The sequence below is a fragment of the Thunnus thynnus genome, chromosome 17 (assembly GCF_963924715.1).
Source record: "Thunnus thynnus chromosome 17, fThuThy2.1, whole genome shotgun sequence".
Lineage (NCBI taxonomy): Eukaryota > Metazoa > Chordata > Actinopteri > Scombriformes > Scombridae > Thunnus > Thunnus thynnus.
Genome location: NC_089533.1, coordinates 27,708,614 through 27,722,317, shown reverse-complemented (window position 1 = coordinate 27,722,317; position 13,704 = coordinate 27,708,614). Strand labels below are relative to the sequence as shown.

The 13,704-nt window shown below is 36.8% G+C and overlaps 1 protein-coding gene across 1 annotated transcript; it reads right to left on the bottom strand.

Annotated features, from left to right (window-relative positions):
* Window positions 1-645: 645 nt before the first annotated feature.
* LOC137167948 (proteasome activator complex subunit 3-like) lies at window positions 646-13,014 on the bottom strand. Its single transcript, XM_067570307.1, has 10 exons — window positions 12,795-13,014; window positions 10,906-10,938; window positions 10,679-10,741; window positions 10,066-10,170; window positions 7,089-7,140; window positions 6,516-6,631; window positions 5,704-5,772; window positions 3,830-3,952; window positions 3,633-3,719; window positions 646-2,236 (listed from the first exon to the last, which is right to left on the bottom strand). The coding sequence occupies exons 1-10, from the start codon at window positions 12,834-12,836 to the stop codon at window positions 2,156-2,158; spliced, it is 771 nt and encodes a 256-aa protein (XP_067426408.1). The 5' UTR covers window positions 12,837-13,014; the 3' UTR covers window positions 646-2,155.
* Between the last annotated feature and the right edge of the window lie 690 nt (window positions 13,015-13,704).

The window sequence follows — 13,704 nt, the reverse complement described above, 5'->3', positions numbered from 1 at the left end:
TTACATAAGTGTGATGTGGAAACTTGAAGCACACACACTGAGAATGGACTTTTCAGTGAAGTAGGAGACATCTTGTGTCCAAAAGTTAAACTTCTGAAATGAAAAATATTTGCATATTCATATGTTCTGAATCTTTAATGAGGGAGACAGAGGAGATGTCATTTTACAAATTCCTAACTAGGTTATTGAACTTTTTTGTGGAAACACCACATTAGAAACAAATTATTATTCTAAGCAGAGTATTTTTGTATGTCTTAAAGCATGTCTGGAGGGGATCTTTAAGTTATGAGGAGCACCTTTTTCTGTGATTTCTAATCAGACTTATAGATTAGACTTATAGATTTGTTTATCCACAATGGACATCAGATACTAAATCACTGGAAAGAATAATTTCCAGTAAGCACGGTCAGTTATGATGTCTGTGTGTTCAGATTTGACTGAGGAGCTGCAAGTTTGAGAAAAAATGTATCAATTGAGTAACAGTCAACTGAATGTGGGAACAAAAAAAAAAGAATATTACTAAACAAATCTATTAGCGACTGAAAATTTGTCGTTGGGTTCGTCTACAGAGACATCAGTAACAAGTCAAAAAAACAGCTCTTCAGAAATAAAACATGGCCTGTGGGAAACTATCATACACACGCATGCATTAAGACACTCACTTTTTATTTAAAATACTGTTCAAACAAATGAAAAAATGGGAAAAAAATATTTTTTATGTAAATGAAATAGGCTGTGCCTTACAGCACAGTCTGTTTGCAGCCTTGTAAAGTTAGCTTGTCACTCAAAAGAGGCAATGGAGGCATCACAGTCAGTTTTCACCTGGCAAATTTTACCTGTATACTGAGGCACAAAGTGTAGAAGCTTTCCAATTTATTCGAATTAATTACATGTTGGTTCAAATTTGTTCCAACCTGATTTTGTTTGAAGTGACATGCATGCACAGAGGTCTGTTTGTTTAGCACTTCATTAACTTTAAAAACTTAAAAATAAAACAGCCACATGAAACCTATGGAAACATAAGTGTCTATATTTAAAAAAAAAAAAAAAAAAAGGTCAGATTACATTTCATTACATGATCCCAGTCCCACATTGTTTTGAGCTCCAGTTCAAGCCTGCTTGATCACTAGAGACAGACATCCAGCAAGTTTTAGTTTAGTCCAAATCCTCTATGATACCGTCCATAGCTACAGACAGCTGTGTGGCACAGTGTTTACAGCAGCAGAGTCCCACATTCAATGTCTCTGGACTTGAGTGTCATCATGCACTGTGTCCTTAAGCATTCCACCTGCACAAGATGTTCTGCATCACGCCTCCCTGCTGTCGGAGGGCAGGCAAAAAGGTTTCTCCTCAGGGTGCAACTACATCTCCAAGTATCAGCAAAGATACAATAAGCACAAGACAAATAAAAAGAGAAGAAAAGATGAATCTTCATTTTAAGAATCCTCCATGAGAAATGAAGCTCTGTCTTGATAAACTGTGCAGTCAAATCTCTGTAGATCAGGCTAATCGCAATACTACAGCTGTTTTCTCAGGGGGTACTATCTGGATCCTTTTTCAGAAATACTGGAGTTTAAGGCCAACTGGGGGAGGACTGGGTGGAGTTGCGTTTTGAAAATCCCTTGTTTCCCCTACACCTGTGGTGTGTCCCAAAACTCCCAGGGGCCAAAAAATAAACAAAGGCACATTCCCTGGGTGGGGGGGGGTGGGGGGACAGGGGTCAGACAGATGAAAAAACAATTGTGGGTCACAGCATCCAGAAGACCAAGACTCCAGATAAAGCAGACAGGAAAAGAAAGCAGCAGGAGACTCCTGAGCTTCTGTCCCAGCAGACCAGCAGATGAGAGACAGAAGATGTAGGTGGTCTTTTTACCAGCAGACTTCTCTCCACATATTAATGAGAAAAGAGTCTGAGGTCAGATCCCAGAGCACTGGAGAGCCAAAACTGAAAGTTACGTGTCAGAGACGGTGGGGGTGGGGGGGGGGGGGGGGGGGGTGGGTTTACATATAGGAGAGTGAGCACCAGAAAGTTCAGACCATTCATGTCAAAGTATTCAATACTGAATGTGAGCACACTGTCAGTACTTTTTGACATTTTGTGTTTGAATGTGTATGTGTATATTTGTGTGTGTGTGTGTCTGTTGGGGGGGGGGGGTTAATAAAGAGCTTCAGAGTTGCAGCTCCTGGGTTTCTTAATCTTCTCAATGTTCTTCAGGATCATATCATGAAGAGTCACCTAAAAGCAACAGAAATGTTATGATTAGCACTGTGCTGTCTAAAAAAAATAAGCTTACATCTGAATTTACCATTTAGAATTAAAAGGTTTGTGAAGTTGCTGACTGCCAGAGTTTGGGAGCTTCATTATTATTCAGCTCTCTGATAGGACTGCTTGATAGGACCCAAACGCCGATAGAAGGCAGGGAGATTCCGAAATAGACAACAATCAACTTTGGAAAACTCGGAAAGCTGAGTGACAAACAAGCAACACAGAAAGGGAGTGCAGGAAATGCCTACAAAGAGTTACATCTTCAACTAGAGAATATTTCAGCCTCTGCTCTCTCTTATTTTCACCTGTTTCTGGTTTCTCTTGATGAGGTTGTTTGAAGATGAAACCATGCATTGCAAGAAGCATTAACAGTTAAATCCATCACGTGTGATGTGAGAAATATGGGTGATTCCACGTGATTGCGGCAAAAAGCGAATCAGACTGAATTTTATGTGAAACATCTGGCAATGTGTTGGTGAAGCTATAGCCTCATATAGGCTGATGAGCTCACTAAGCTTAGTATCAGGGCCGATACAGATATGATGGCTCAAACTGGTGCATTCCTGGTTTTATTTAGTGGTACTGCTGTGATATATCTTAATGCCACCAGTGGCAGCACAGTGCACTTCTACTGCTGCATCCTCTTGATTTGACATGTTTTGCAGTGACTTTAATGAAAAAGACCCTTCCAAGTCAGATGAAATTTTGCACACACCTGACTAACTTTTTTCTGACCATTTCGTGAGTTTGTGTTTTAAACATTCTTCCTGTAAGGACATAATAAACCACTGAGTGACTGAAATGTCCTCATGTCTGATCTCTGGAGTACTGTGTCATTACCAAAATATTTTAGTGAAATCTCAATATAGAGCTTGCCAAAAAAAAAAAAAAAAAAAAAAAAAAAAATCAGTTAAATGATGGATGATGGAGACTCTTTGAGCTCTTCTGAAGTGCATAAGCTAAATGGGCTACAATTATAATGTCACACAACTAGAGCTGCAACTAAAGATTATTTTCATTATCGGTTCATCTGCCGATTATTTTCTCAATTAATTGATTAGTTATTTGGTCCATAAAATGTCAGAAAACAGTGAAAAAAAAGCCCAAGATGACATTCAGATATTCAGTTTACTGTCATACAGGACTAAAGAAACCGGAAAATATTGACAAGCCGGAATCAGAGAATTTTGACTTTTTTTCTTCAATAATGACTCAAAACAATGAACCGATTATCCAAATAGTTGGCAATTAATCACTTAATCATTGCAGCTCTACACACGACCAAAGTTTTTCAAGTGGAACTTTTGAGTTCAGGTTCTAAAAGTACCAAGATATAAGCTATGCATTATTTCTATACAACACTCACATATTGATTCCTGAGCTCTGACACAATGATCTTCAAACTGATGTACTCCTTTTCATCAATCTCTGATACGGTCCTCCTGTAGTCCTCCTGCAGAGTGGAGAGGGAAGATTGACACAGATGGTTAATCATCAATGAAACCAAGCATGTTTTCTCACAGAGGAGCTACCTCTGCTAATACACACACACACACTACCCACCACATGAGGGTACTTGATGATTTTGGAGACAAGTTTGGCTCTGGTGATGTAATATCTGGAGATCTGGTCCAAGTAAGACGCAGCCTCTGACTCCACCGTCCTCAGCTCTGCCACTGTCTCTTCCTATAGAGACAAACAGAACCACATGCTGAAAACCCACATCATGGAACAGAAAACAGAGATCTCTTCACACATGATGGACACTGTTTAGTAGTTCAACTAGCAACGTTTTAACACAAAAAACACCTTCTACTCCCTTTCATTTTAATAATAATCATAAAATGGTCCTGCATGATTAACATGCTAGTCAGGTGAGTAGAAACGTGTACTGAGGAGCAGTCTTACATTTCTACTGTTTCCTGACTGGTCAGAACTAAAATACTGATACGTTTCTATGCAGTCGATGCTGCTATCTATATTATATCCTCATATATCTGAACCTTTTCTTTACATGATGATGATTTTTTTTTTAATGTGCAACTATGTTGTGGTTACTGCTATTAGCTTCATATAACATACTGATCTTCTATAGTCTTCTTTAACCCTTATATACTGTTCATATTCTGACCCTTCAAAGTATCTGCTCATAATTAGTCTCTATACCAAATTTCTGCACCACAAATCTATTTTTCATTCATAAATACCTCAGTCGTTAATAAATGGGTGATTAATCCTTAATGAAGCTTGCAGAGAGTGTATTCTTTAGGTGTTACACTACCTGTTATGTAGAAAAAATATTCATAAGCCATCATGATTTCAATGAATAACATTTTGAAAGGTGATTTTTAAATAAATACGGGTCTCACTGAACCCAGAACTCTCTCTACAGTTTGTACAAAAATGTGTATCAGCTGCACAAAAAAAAAAAAAAAAAGTTGTGAAATATTTTCATTTTGGTATATTCTGGATCACTTCAGGAAAAAGTCATAAGATTTCAGGCCTAAAGAAAGGTGTTTAGTGTGTTTTTAGTACACTCAAATGTAAAAGCAGATCAAATTTGACCTGAACCTGCAAGGAGCAAAAAAATAACTGTTAAATGCTTTCAGAACATGTCTCCTATTAACAAGAGCAAAGCTGATGACGTGTGTGTACGTGTGTGTGTGTGTGTGTGAGAACACAGATACCATACTGTGCCAAAGTGCCAAAAATATTGGGAACTTTTACTAAAGTAAAGTATCAATATCATACTTATTTCATTACATACTCCATTACAAGTAAAAGTCTTGCATTCAAAATTGTCCTAAGTAAAAGTACATTACAACAAAATGTAAATTAAAAGTACTAACAACAAAATGTACTTCAAGTATCAAATGTAACCACTAGGTGCCATTTAGAGTGTTACATTTATCATATATTTGAGTATTACTGCTGAAGAATTAATGTCTAAGTTGCATTTTAATGTTGTCAAGATAAAGCTGCTAGGTATATTATTTAACCTATAGCTACTTATATTCATATATAAATATTCATACCTATTCACTATTCATATTTCACAAACTCATGATATGTTTTACAACTAAAGTCTTATCCTGAAAGTTAGCTTAATACAGCTGTTAAATAATGTAGTGTATGTAATGTATGTATTTCTGGAGTAGAAGTATAAAGTATAAAATGGAAATATTCAAGTACAAGGACCTCAGAACTGTACTTAAATAGATCAAAATGGGGCCAGTTTTTATTTTGAAATTTGTTGAATAACTCTACCTCCCTTGAAATGTGGTTTATTGGGAATCTAAGCCTCAGTGGTTCTTTGATTTATAATACATTATATTGTATGTTTAGCAATATAGCATAAAGTTTAGTTGAAATAGTTAGTCTTGTTGAAATATCTCTAACCATTGCTCCAGACGGGGTGCTTTGGTCTGAAGACTGACCTGTATGGAGACTCCAAAGTTGTTTCCATCTTCAATTCTTGGGATGAGCAGCTGGACCCACATCTTAACCTGACGAAGTGTAGAGACATATTAATGTCAGGGTCTTAAGTATGTTTAATAGTAAATGGCTGTAAGAGCTGTAAACATGAATCATATGGACTGACAGGTAAGTCATTCATTAGACGGTTTTGGTGATGTCATCCTGCATCATCAGTCAATTATTTTCTCAGTTGACTGATTAGTCGTTTGATCTATGAAATGTCTGAAAATGGTGAAAAATGTCGATCACCGTTTCCCAAAGTCCAAGGTATATCCTCAAATGTAGAAATACAATAATTAATCAATAAGTTGTCAACTATTAACTGTTTTGAGTCATTTCTTAGGAAGAAAATTTCTAAAATCTCTGATTCCAACTCCTCAAATGTGAATATTTTCTGGTTTCTTTACCATTTTCTGAGTTAATGGACCAAAGACTAATCTATTAATCGAGAATATAACTGACAGATTAATCGATAACGAAAATAATCATTAGTTGCAGCCCTACTCAAATGTCTTGTTTTGTCCTGACCAACAGTCCACAACTCAAAGATATTCCATTTACTATCACAGAACACTAAATATATCAGAAAATATTCATATTTAAGAAGCTGAAGGAGAGAAAATGTATTTATTTTTTCTTAAAGAATGACTCAAAACAATTAATCGATTGTCAAAATAGTTGGGGTAGTAGATTAATACTTTCCCTGGACTGTGTGTGTGTGTGTGTGTGTGTGTGTGTGTGTGTGTGTGTGTGTGTGTAAAGAAAGACTTACAGTGTTACACTTTTCAATCAGTGTCCTGATCTCCGGTTTGACTCGTTCAATCAGGTCCATCAGCTTGGTGTTACATTTCATCATCCCCTCTGGCATCACCAGAGTTTTGGTTCCCCCTGGAACCAAACACAGACAGCTCACAGTCACAAACTCTCCCTCTCATCAAAGAGTAATGTTGAGGCTGCTCTGAGCTTCTCACTCTCTGCTGCATGATTTGGATCAATAAAAAGCAGCAGTGTGCAGCAGGTTTGGGGCTGGTCCCAAACCTGGCAGAGACAGGTTTTTTGCGTATTCAGTAAAGGCGCATAAGACATTTGCTTCATCATTTCAAGCAGGTGTTACAATCGATGATTGACAGCTCAAATATTAACATGATGTGTGGATGAACACAACATTCACTGGGCTCTCACTGGTCTAGAGTTGGCTAGTATGATTATATACTGTATACCATGAAACAAAGGGAAAAAAGAGCACTTAAGACTTATTAGCAGAAATAAATACAAAAATTAATTTATTATCATGATTTGGGAGCATACAGAAGAGAATCTTTTGAAATTTGGTTTTTATTTTTACCTTGCCAGTTCTCATCAGCCACTCCATCTTCTAGTTTCCTCTTCTTGGTATTCTGCAGTGCACAAACAGAGGAAGATGTTTCATTGTTTTTACTCAGAGCCACCATGAGGTTGACCGCTTTGGTTCCAAGACTACTGGATGGATGAATTGTCAGGATGAATTGTAATAATCTTGGTGGTCTCTGACTTTTCATCAGGTCAAAATGTTTGTCCTATTTGTCCAGTACTTTGGTTTATGACTGAATACCTGCAGAATTAATGACATCCTCACCTGTCAGCACAGATAGGAGTGATTTCCTACGTCAATAAAGTTGATTAAATGCTTTTACTCCTAGGTCTAAAATTAAGACCAAATATGCGTCACTCTAAGAATCTTCGGCTTGATCTCATACTTTGAGGTACTTGATAAATACAAAGATCAGTCAACACTGCATAAACAGGAAATTAATCAGGGTAAAAACAGGAACATGAACAATGTCTACTGACATACTTAATGAGAGACATCTGAGGCAAAAACAGGAAAATACATATATTCCAACATTTGTTAGTTTTTGGTTTCATCTTAACATCCTTTTAAGTCACAATTTAGGTTGTGACACAGGAAACCACACTGCTGCTGACTGCTATCGGGGGCGAGGTGCACTGAGTGTAGCTGAGAACCCTGCAACACTTTTGATGACAGTGTGAGAGTAAATGAGCCGTTCAGTTTAAAGGTAATTACTTTGAGCCTGAAAATAACAAGGTTGCATATCTCTGCTACATTCTCATTTATTCACATGACACTTCCCAGCATGAGGGCAGGAATGCAGGTGCTGCTGGAGCGATCACATCAACCGTTAACTGTCTCTCTGTAAGCATAAGAGTCTCTGTTGATGCTGGTATCTGCTAACATCTTAACTGCTGTAACACTCGCCTGCTACATTCAAATATCAACCCATAATGCATTGTGATTATGTAATAGGCCCAAATAAATAACAGTTGTATTCTTTTACTCTCCATGGGATAGTCTGTATTGGCTAGTAAGTCAGTGGGTAAGTGGACTCCTAGAATAATGTAAATGTGTGTCTTAGTTTACATCCCAGTTACAGTATGTGAGTGTAGCTCCTGTTTTACTGGTGTACATGTCTGATGACTTAGTAAGAACATCCTGTTTGCCTGTTTTTCTGTGGAGTCTGTATGTTTTGTATTAATCACCAGCTCAACTCATGATTAAAACTGTGTCATGTTGCATAACTCACATGTTCTCACTGGTACAGTATGGCAGTAAGTCAGTGTTCAGCTACACCTACAGACATCATTTCATGCATCACTGTAACAATTACCATTGTGTGTTTTATACTTCTGAAGCAAATGTGTTCTATGCTATTTTCTGCAATATCCTATAATAATTCTTGAGAGTGCAGGCTGTCTTGTTCTGTTTTCACCACAAGGTGGCACTGCTCTCCTTGGGAGCAGGTTTAATCTGAGACCACTGCCTGTCACTGCAGTGTTTATTTTCTCATTTACAGATTATACAATCCCTATTTCTGTTATTACCATTTCTGTCATTCCTGGTACTATTATTAGCTGTTAAGTGTGCTGCCATTTTATGATTAGTGATATAATTTTCCTTGTGTGGTGAACATGTTATTGCACAGCATATTATAGTTCTACTATTCTATCTAATATTGTTTATTTCCATTATAACTCATACATTGTCATTTCTGAATAATTTTCACATACATTCACACCCATACGCTCACTCAACCTAAAAATACAACAATACTGGACTGTAAAGGTGGTCGAGTACTCCTTCAGACATCCTTGTTGGACAGTGGAAATGCCCATTAAACCCCCCCTGTGGATAATAGGGGGCTGTGCACGGCCATTTCTGTAAATTTCCAAAACAGACAAGCGGACATTCAAACCTACTTCACGCAGTGATTGGTCAGCTGTGAGAAAGGAGTCAGGGTTTCAACTTCTCTCTCTCTCTCTCTCTCTCTCTCTCTCGAGCTCTCATTTTTCTTCCATGACACAATGATTAGCATCACTTTTCATGTCAGCAACCAATTGCAACACTATGACTGCCTCCCAGGAGAGACTGTCTCCTGGAGAAGACCGTCCCCCTCCCCTCCCTGTCGCGGTCGGCTTTTCACACTACATTTAGATGAAGCCGTTAAGAACAACTGTAAACACATTTGATTTCTGACGCCGTCGGACAACACGTCATAAGAACCAGTTCTAAATAAATCAAACTCTCAGCATTGTTCATATTGTCACCGGATTTAGTTTTAGTCTTCTGAGAAAATGTATGAGTTGAAGTCACATTTCATTCATTTTATTATTGTTAGTTTTCCTCGAGTTTCATCAACGAACGCTTTCTTAAGTGACATTTTATTCTCATTTTCAGCCTGCGTTTTTAATTTTTGAGGTTGTCAAATTATTCTAAGGCTGCAGTTGTCGCCATCTTTGTTGTGTACAGTTACCATGGTTACAAGGTGTTATTATCTGCTATTCAGAAGTTATCAGAAAAAGCACGGTTTATATCAGACTGCAACAGTGTCACTGTGCTCTGCAGTAATAGAGCAGACTGACTCAGTAAATACAGAAGTCATTAAAAACTGACTGACTGTTTGAACAGAGTCGATCATTCTGTGCATTATTGATGAAAGCTGTATACATTCTGTCACAGTTTTCATTTTTAAAGATTTCTTTTTATTCAGTTGAGCTTGACCAAAATTCCACACTTGTGGCCTTCGTCTGACAAGTAAACACCAAGTGACTTTAGTTTTTTCCTTTTTCATTTTGGAAAAAGCTCATTAACAAGTGTGAGAAGTCAACAGTTTTCATCAAAGAAATCAGCTTTGCCCCCCCGTGCAATGGCTGATGTTGCCCAATCCATGACTGCACTGCTGGCAGACAAGAACTCACTGTTGTAGTGTTGTCTGGATGTTAGATGATCACTGATCTACACCCGACAGAACACACTGTGGACTCACCGTGTCCAGACCATCATGACTGTTGGTGAAGAGAATTGGCTCTGGGACTTTGAACTTGATCTCTGAATGGATTTCTTTCAGGTCAGTCACATTGAGAATCGGCTCCTGGATACAGACCACATTGAAGAGGTTGAAAATAAACTTGTGCGCAAAAAACAACACCACAGAAAAAAAAAAAAATACTTATATTACATAGCCCTGAAAATGCATACGAACACATTTGAAACAGCTACTTAAATAATATAAATATCTAAAAACAAATAAATAAAAATGTTTTTATGAGGAAAATAATTAATTATTATAATTCATGTTCAAAGGCTTTTACTTAAAGGAATAGGAATACACTTCTTTGCTTACTGGTAGAGAGTTAGATGAGAAGATTGATATGAAACTGGAGACAGCAGTTGGTTAGCTTAGCTTAGCTTAGCTTAGCTTAGCTTAGCATAAAGACTGGAAACAGAGGGAGACAGCTAGCCTGGCTCTGTCCCAAGAAAACAAAATCCACCTACCTCATCTAACTCTTGTCCCGAATGTGACCGAACGTATTTCCCAAAATGTTGAACCTTTTCTTTAATGTATTTGAATTGTGAAATGAGTCCTGATGGTCACTTACCTTGAGAAAGTTATCCAACTCCAGAAGTTTTTGAGGGAAAACACTGGCGACCAGGTGCTCAGCCTGCAGTGGCGAACAGAAGAGATCATTACATGATAGAACAACAGTCAACGCATGTTACAACACTAACATGTAGCACAAACTGAACCAAAGCAGAGAGAAAATTAAAAAACAAAAACAAAGACAAATAAATATGTTGGCTTGGCTGTATCGTTTAAGACACTCACCTCACTGGTGATCTGCGCCCTGAATGTCTCCACCTGTGAACAGATTGACGGGCATTTAGACGACCTCTTTCATTCATTAATAATTCACCAACACTGTCACACACTACCTATGTTTCCAAATTGGGTTACTTCTAGTCAGCAGAATGCCTACAGAAATTTGATCTCAAAATCACACATTTTTTTGTCCATATGCTCCTCACTTTAGGGCTGACAATTATTTTCCTTATTGAATAATCTGTCAATTATTTTCTTGATTAATCAGTTAGGCATTCATCACAGTTTCCAAAGGCCCAAGATGACGTCCTAAAATGTCTTATTTCCTCTGACTAGAAGTCCCAAAGCCAAAAATATCCAGTTTACTATCACAGAAGACTAAGAACACCAGAAAATATTCACTTTTGAGGAGCTGGAATCAGAGAATTTGGGCCCTTTTTTCTGGAAAAATGACTAAGTGTTTAATTAATTATCAAAACAACAAAATGTCTTAATCGACTAATCATTGCAGCTCTACTTCATTTGAGGAGTTCCAGTGCTCATCTGCTTCTTTTTTATGTTTTCATTCACTGTGATTCAAAATACATGATATAATATGGGGTATGCTCCTTTTTTAAATAAACTTTATAATTCTACAAATGTCAAAAGAGCAGAAAATACTTACACACACACAGCACAAAAAAGTATATAGCCTATGTATACTAAATAATACATACACAATAAAATATAATTAAAATAAATTTTTAAAATGTATATATATGTTTGTTTTTTTACTTATAAATGATAAATAAATGACCATAAAAAGACATGTAAGATAAGTTAATATGTAACACTAAACATATAAATAAATAGAAGAAGAAATTTAAGAAAACAATGATGAAATTACACAGTTGTCTGTGTCAGTATGGAGGCCATACAGAGACAAAAGCAAAAAATAAATAAAATTCTAGTGCGCTCAAAAACAAGCAGAAAAAAAAACCTTTTGCACATGTTTCTTTAGCAATAACTTAACAACTATCACGCCTGGCTGCTGTATAAACAGATAATGAATGCTGATATGTTGTAATAATATGTCTTCATAGGAGAAGGTATCATTTTTTGACAAATACCGTACATTAATAAACACTTATAATGTTCTTACATCTGCTTATAACTACATTACAGTGTGTTATTAACTATTTTTATACTGCTTATTAGGGCTGCAACTAACAATTATTTTCATTATTGATTAATCTATTGATTATTTTCTTGATTAATAGATAAGTTGTTTGATATAGAAAATGTGGGAAAATGGTGAAAATGTCAATAAACGTTTCTCAAAGCCCAACTTGCAGCGTAAAATGTCTTGTTTGTCTCAATAAACAGTCCACAACCCAAAAATATTCAGTTTACTGTCATAGATGACTAAAGAAACCACAAAATATTCACATTTGAGACACTGGAACTGAATTTTAGCATTTTTTCAAAAACAATCCTAATCAAAATGATGAATCTATCATCAAAATAGTTGACGCTTAATTTTTTAAATTTTATTATTAATATCATTATAATTTTTTGTTCTGTTGATTGACTAATCGATTAATCGACTAATCGTTGCAGCTCTACTGCTTATAAATGCTAAATTTTAAGTGTTACCAAAGAGTTACACACATAAAGTTGGTCTGACTGCGTTTAATACCAGTTCAAATTGAGACCAGCTCACATTTTAAAAAATTTGCTTTAAAATGTTCTAGTATTAAACTGTGTGAATACATTGCTGGAGCTGAGCGAACAGCTCACATGAGGTGAGAGGAGTTATGAAAATAGAAGTGTGAGCTAAAGATGAGAAGATGAGAGTCACAGACACAGCGAGGTGCAGCTGACAGTCCATCACACAGCAGCTCACACGCTCTCACCTGGGCTTTCAGCTCACTGTGGACCTTCAGAGTGGAGGACATGGCGTGGAAGAAATGCCAGAAACTGCTCAACTGTCTAGTAGCAAAGTTTAAACCTTTCCCCGACTGCTCCAGCCACACGGAACCGCGTCCCCAATTCACGGACGTAATCAAAAAGCGCCACGCAAACGCAGCATGCTACGGGTGCGTTTGTTTTCTCGACCTGGAGAGGAGCGTGAACATACTGTGTCTACAGGACGGTCAGAGATATGGAATACTCGCTCACCCGCACGAGCCGGTGCCTAACACCCAGCAAACCTTTATCGTCGCTCGTGTGACATCATTTATTAATTAATTTATTTATTTATTTATTTATCTTTTCTATTGCAACATTAAATTATCCAATAAGGTGTAAAGGAAAAGTACGAAATCAATAAAAGCAAACAGTTTAAATGAAGTAATAAAATAAAACACTAAGTGTCTCTTTTCAAAATATTTAGAAAAAAAAGGTCCATTGTGCAATATACATTGCCACATGTTTATATAATCTGAAGGCACTTTTATATTACACATTACATATTATCATGATGGTCGTTTTCTAAGATTTAAAGAGAAGTCTTAATTTAATTTTAAAAGCGGTTTGGAGCAACCCTTAAAACTATTTTATGTCCATAGGATTTATATATCACATAGTTGTTGCAAAACTATAAAAATTCCTAGTTCCATATGTATTTATTACTTTATTTCATTAGTCTTTCAGTCATTAATTTACATTTTCATGACTGACATCAAGCACTCAATGAAATGTGAGACGAATGGAGCAGGTGTCGGGTGGATAGATGAGTGAGACAAGGTTCAAGAGCATAGTTTAGAGGAACTCAATAGGAAAGTGGCAGTAACTTCAACAGCACACTAAAGAGTACTGTTAGGC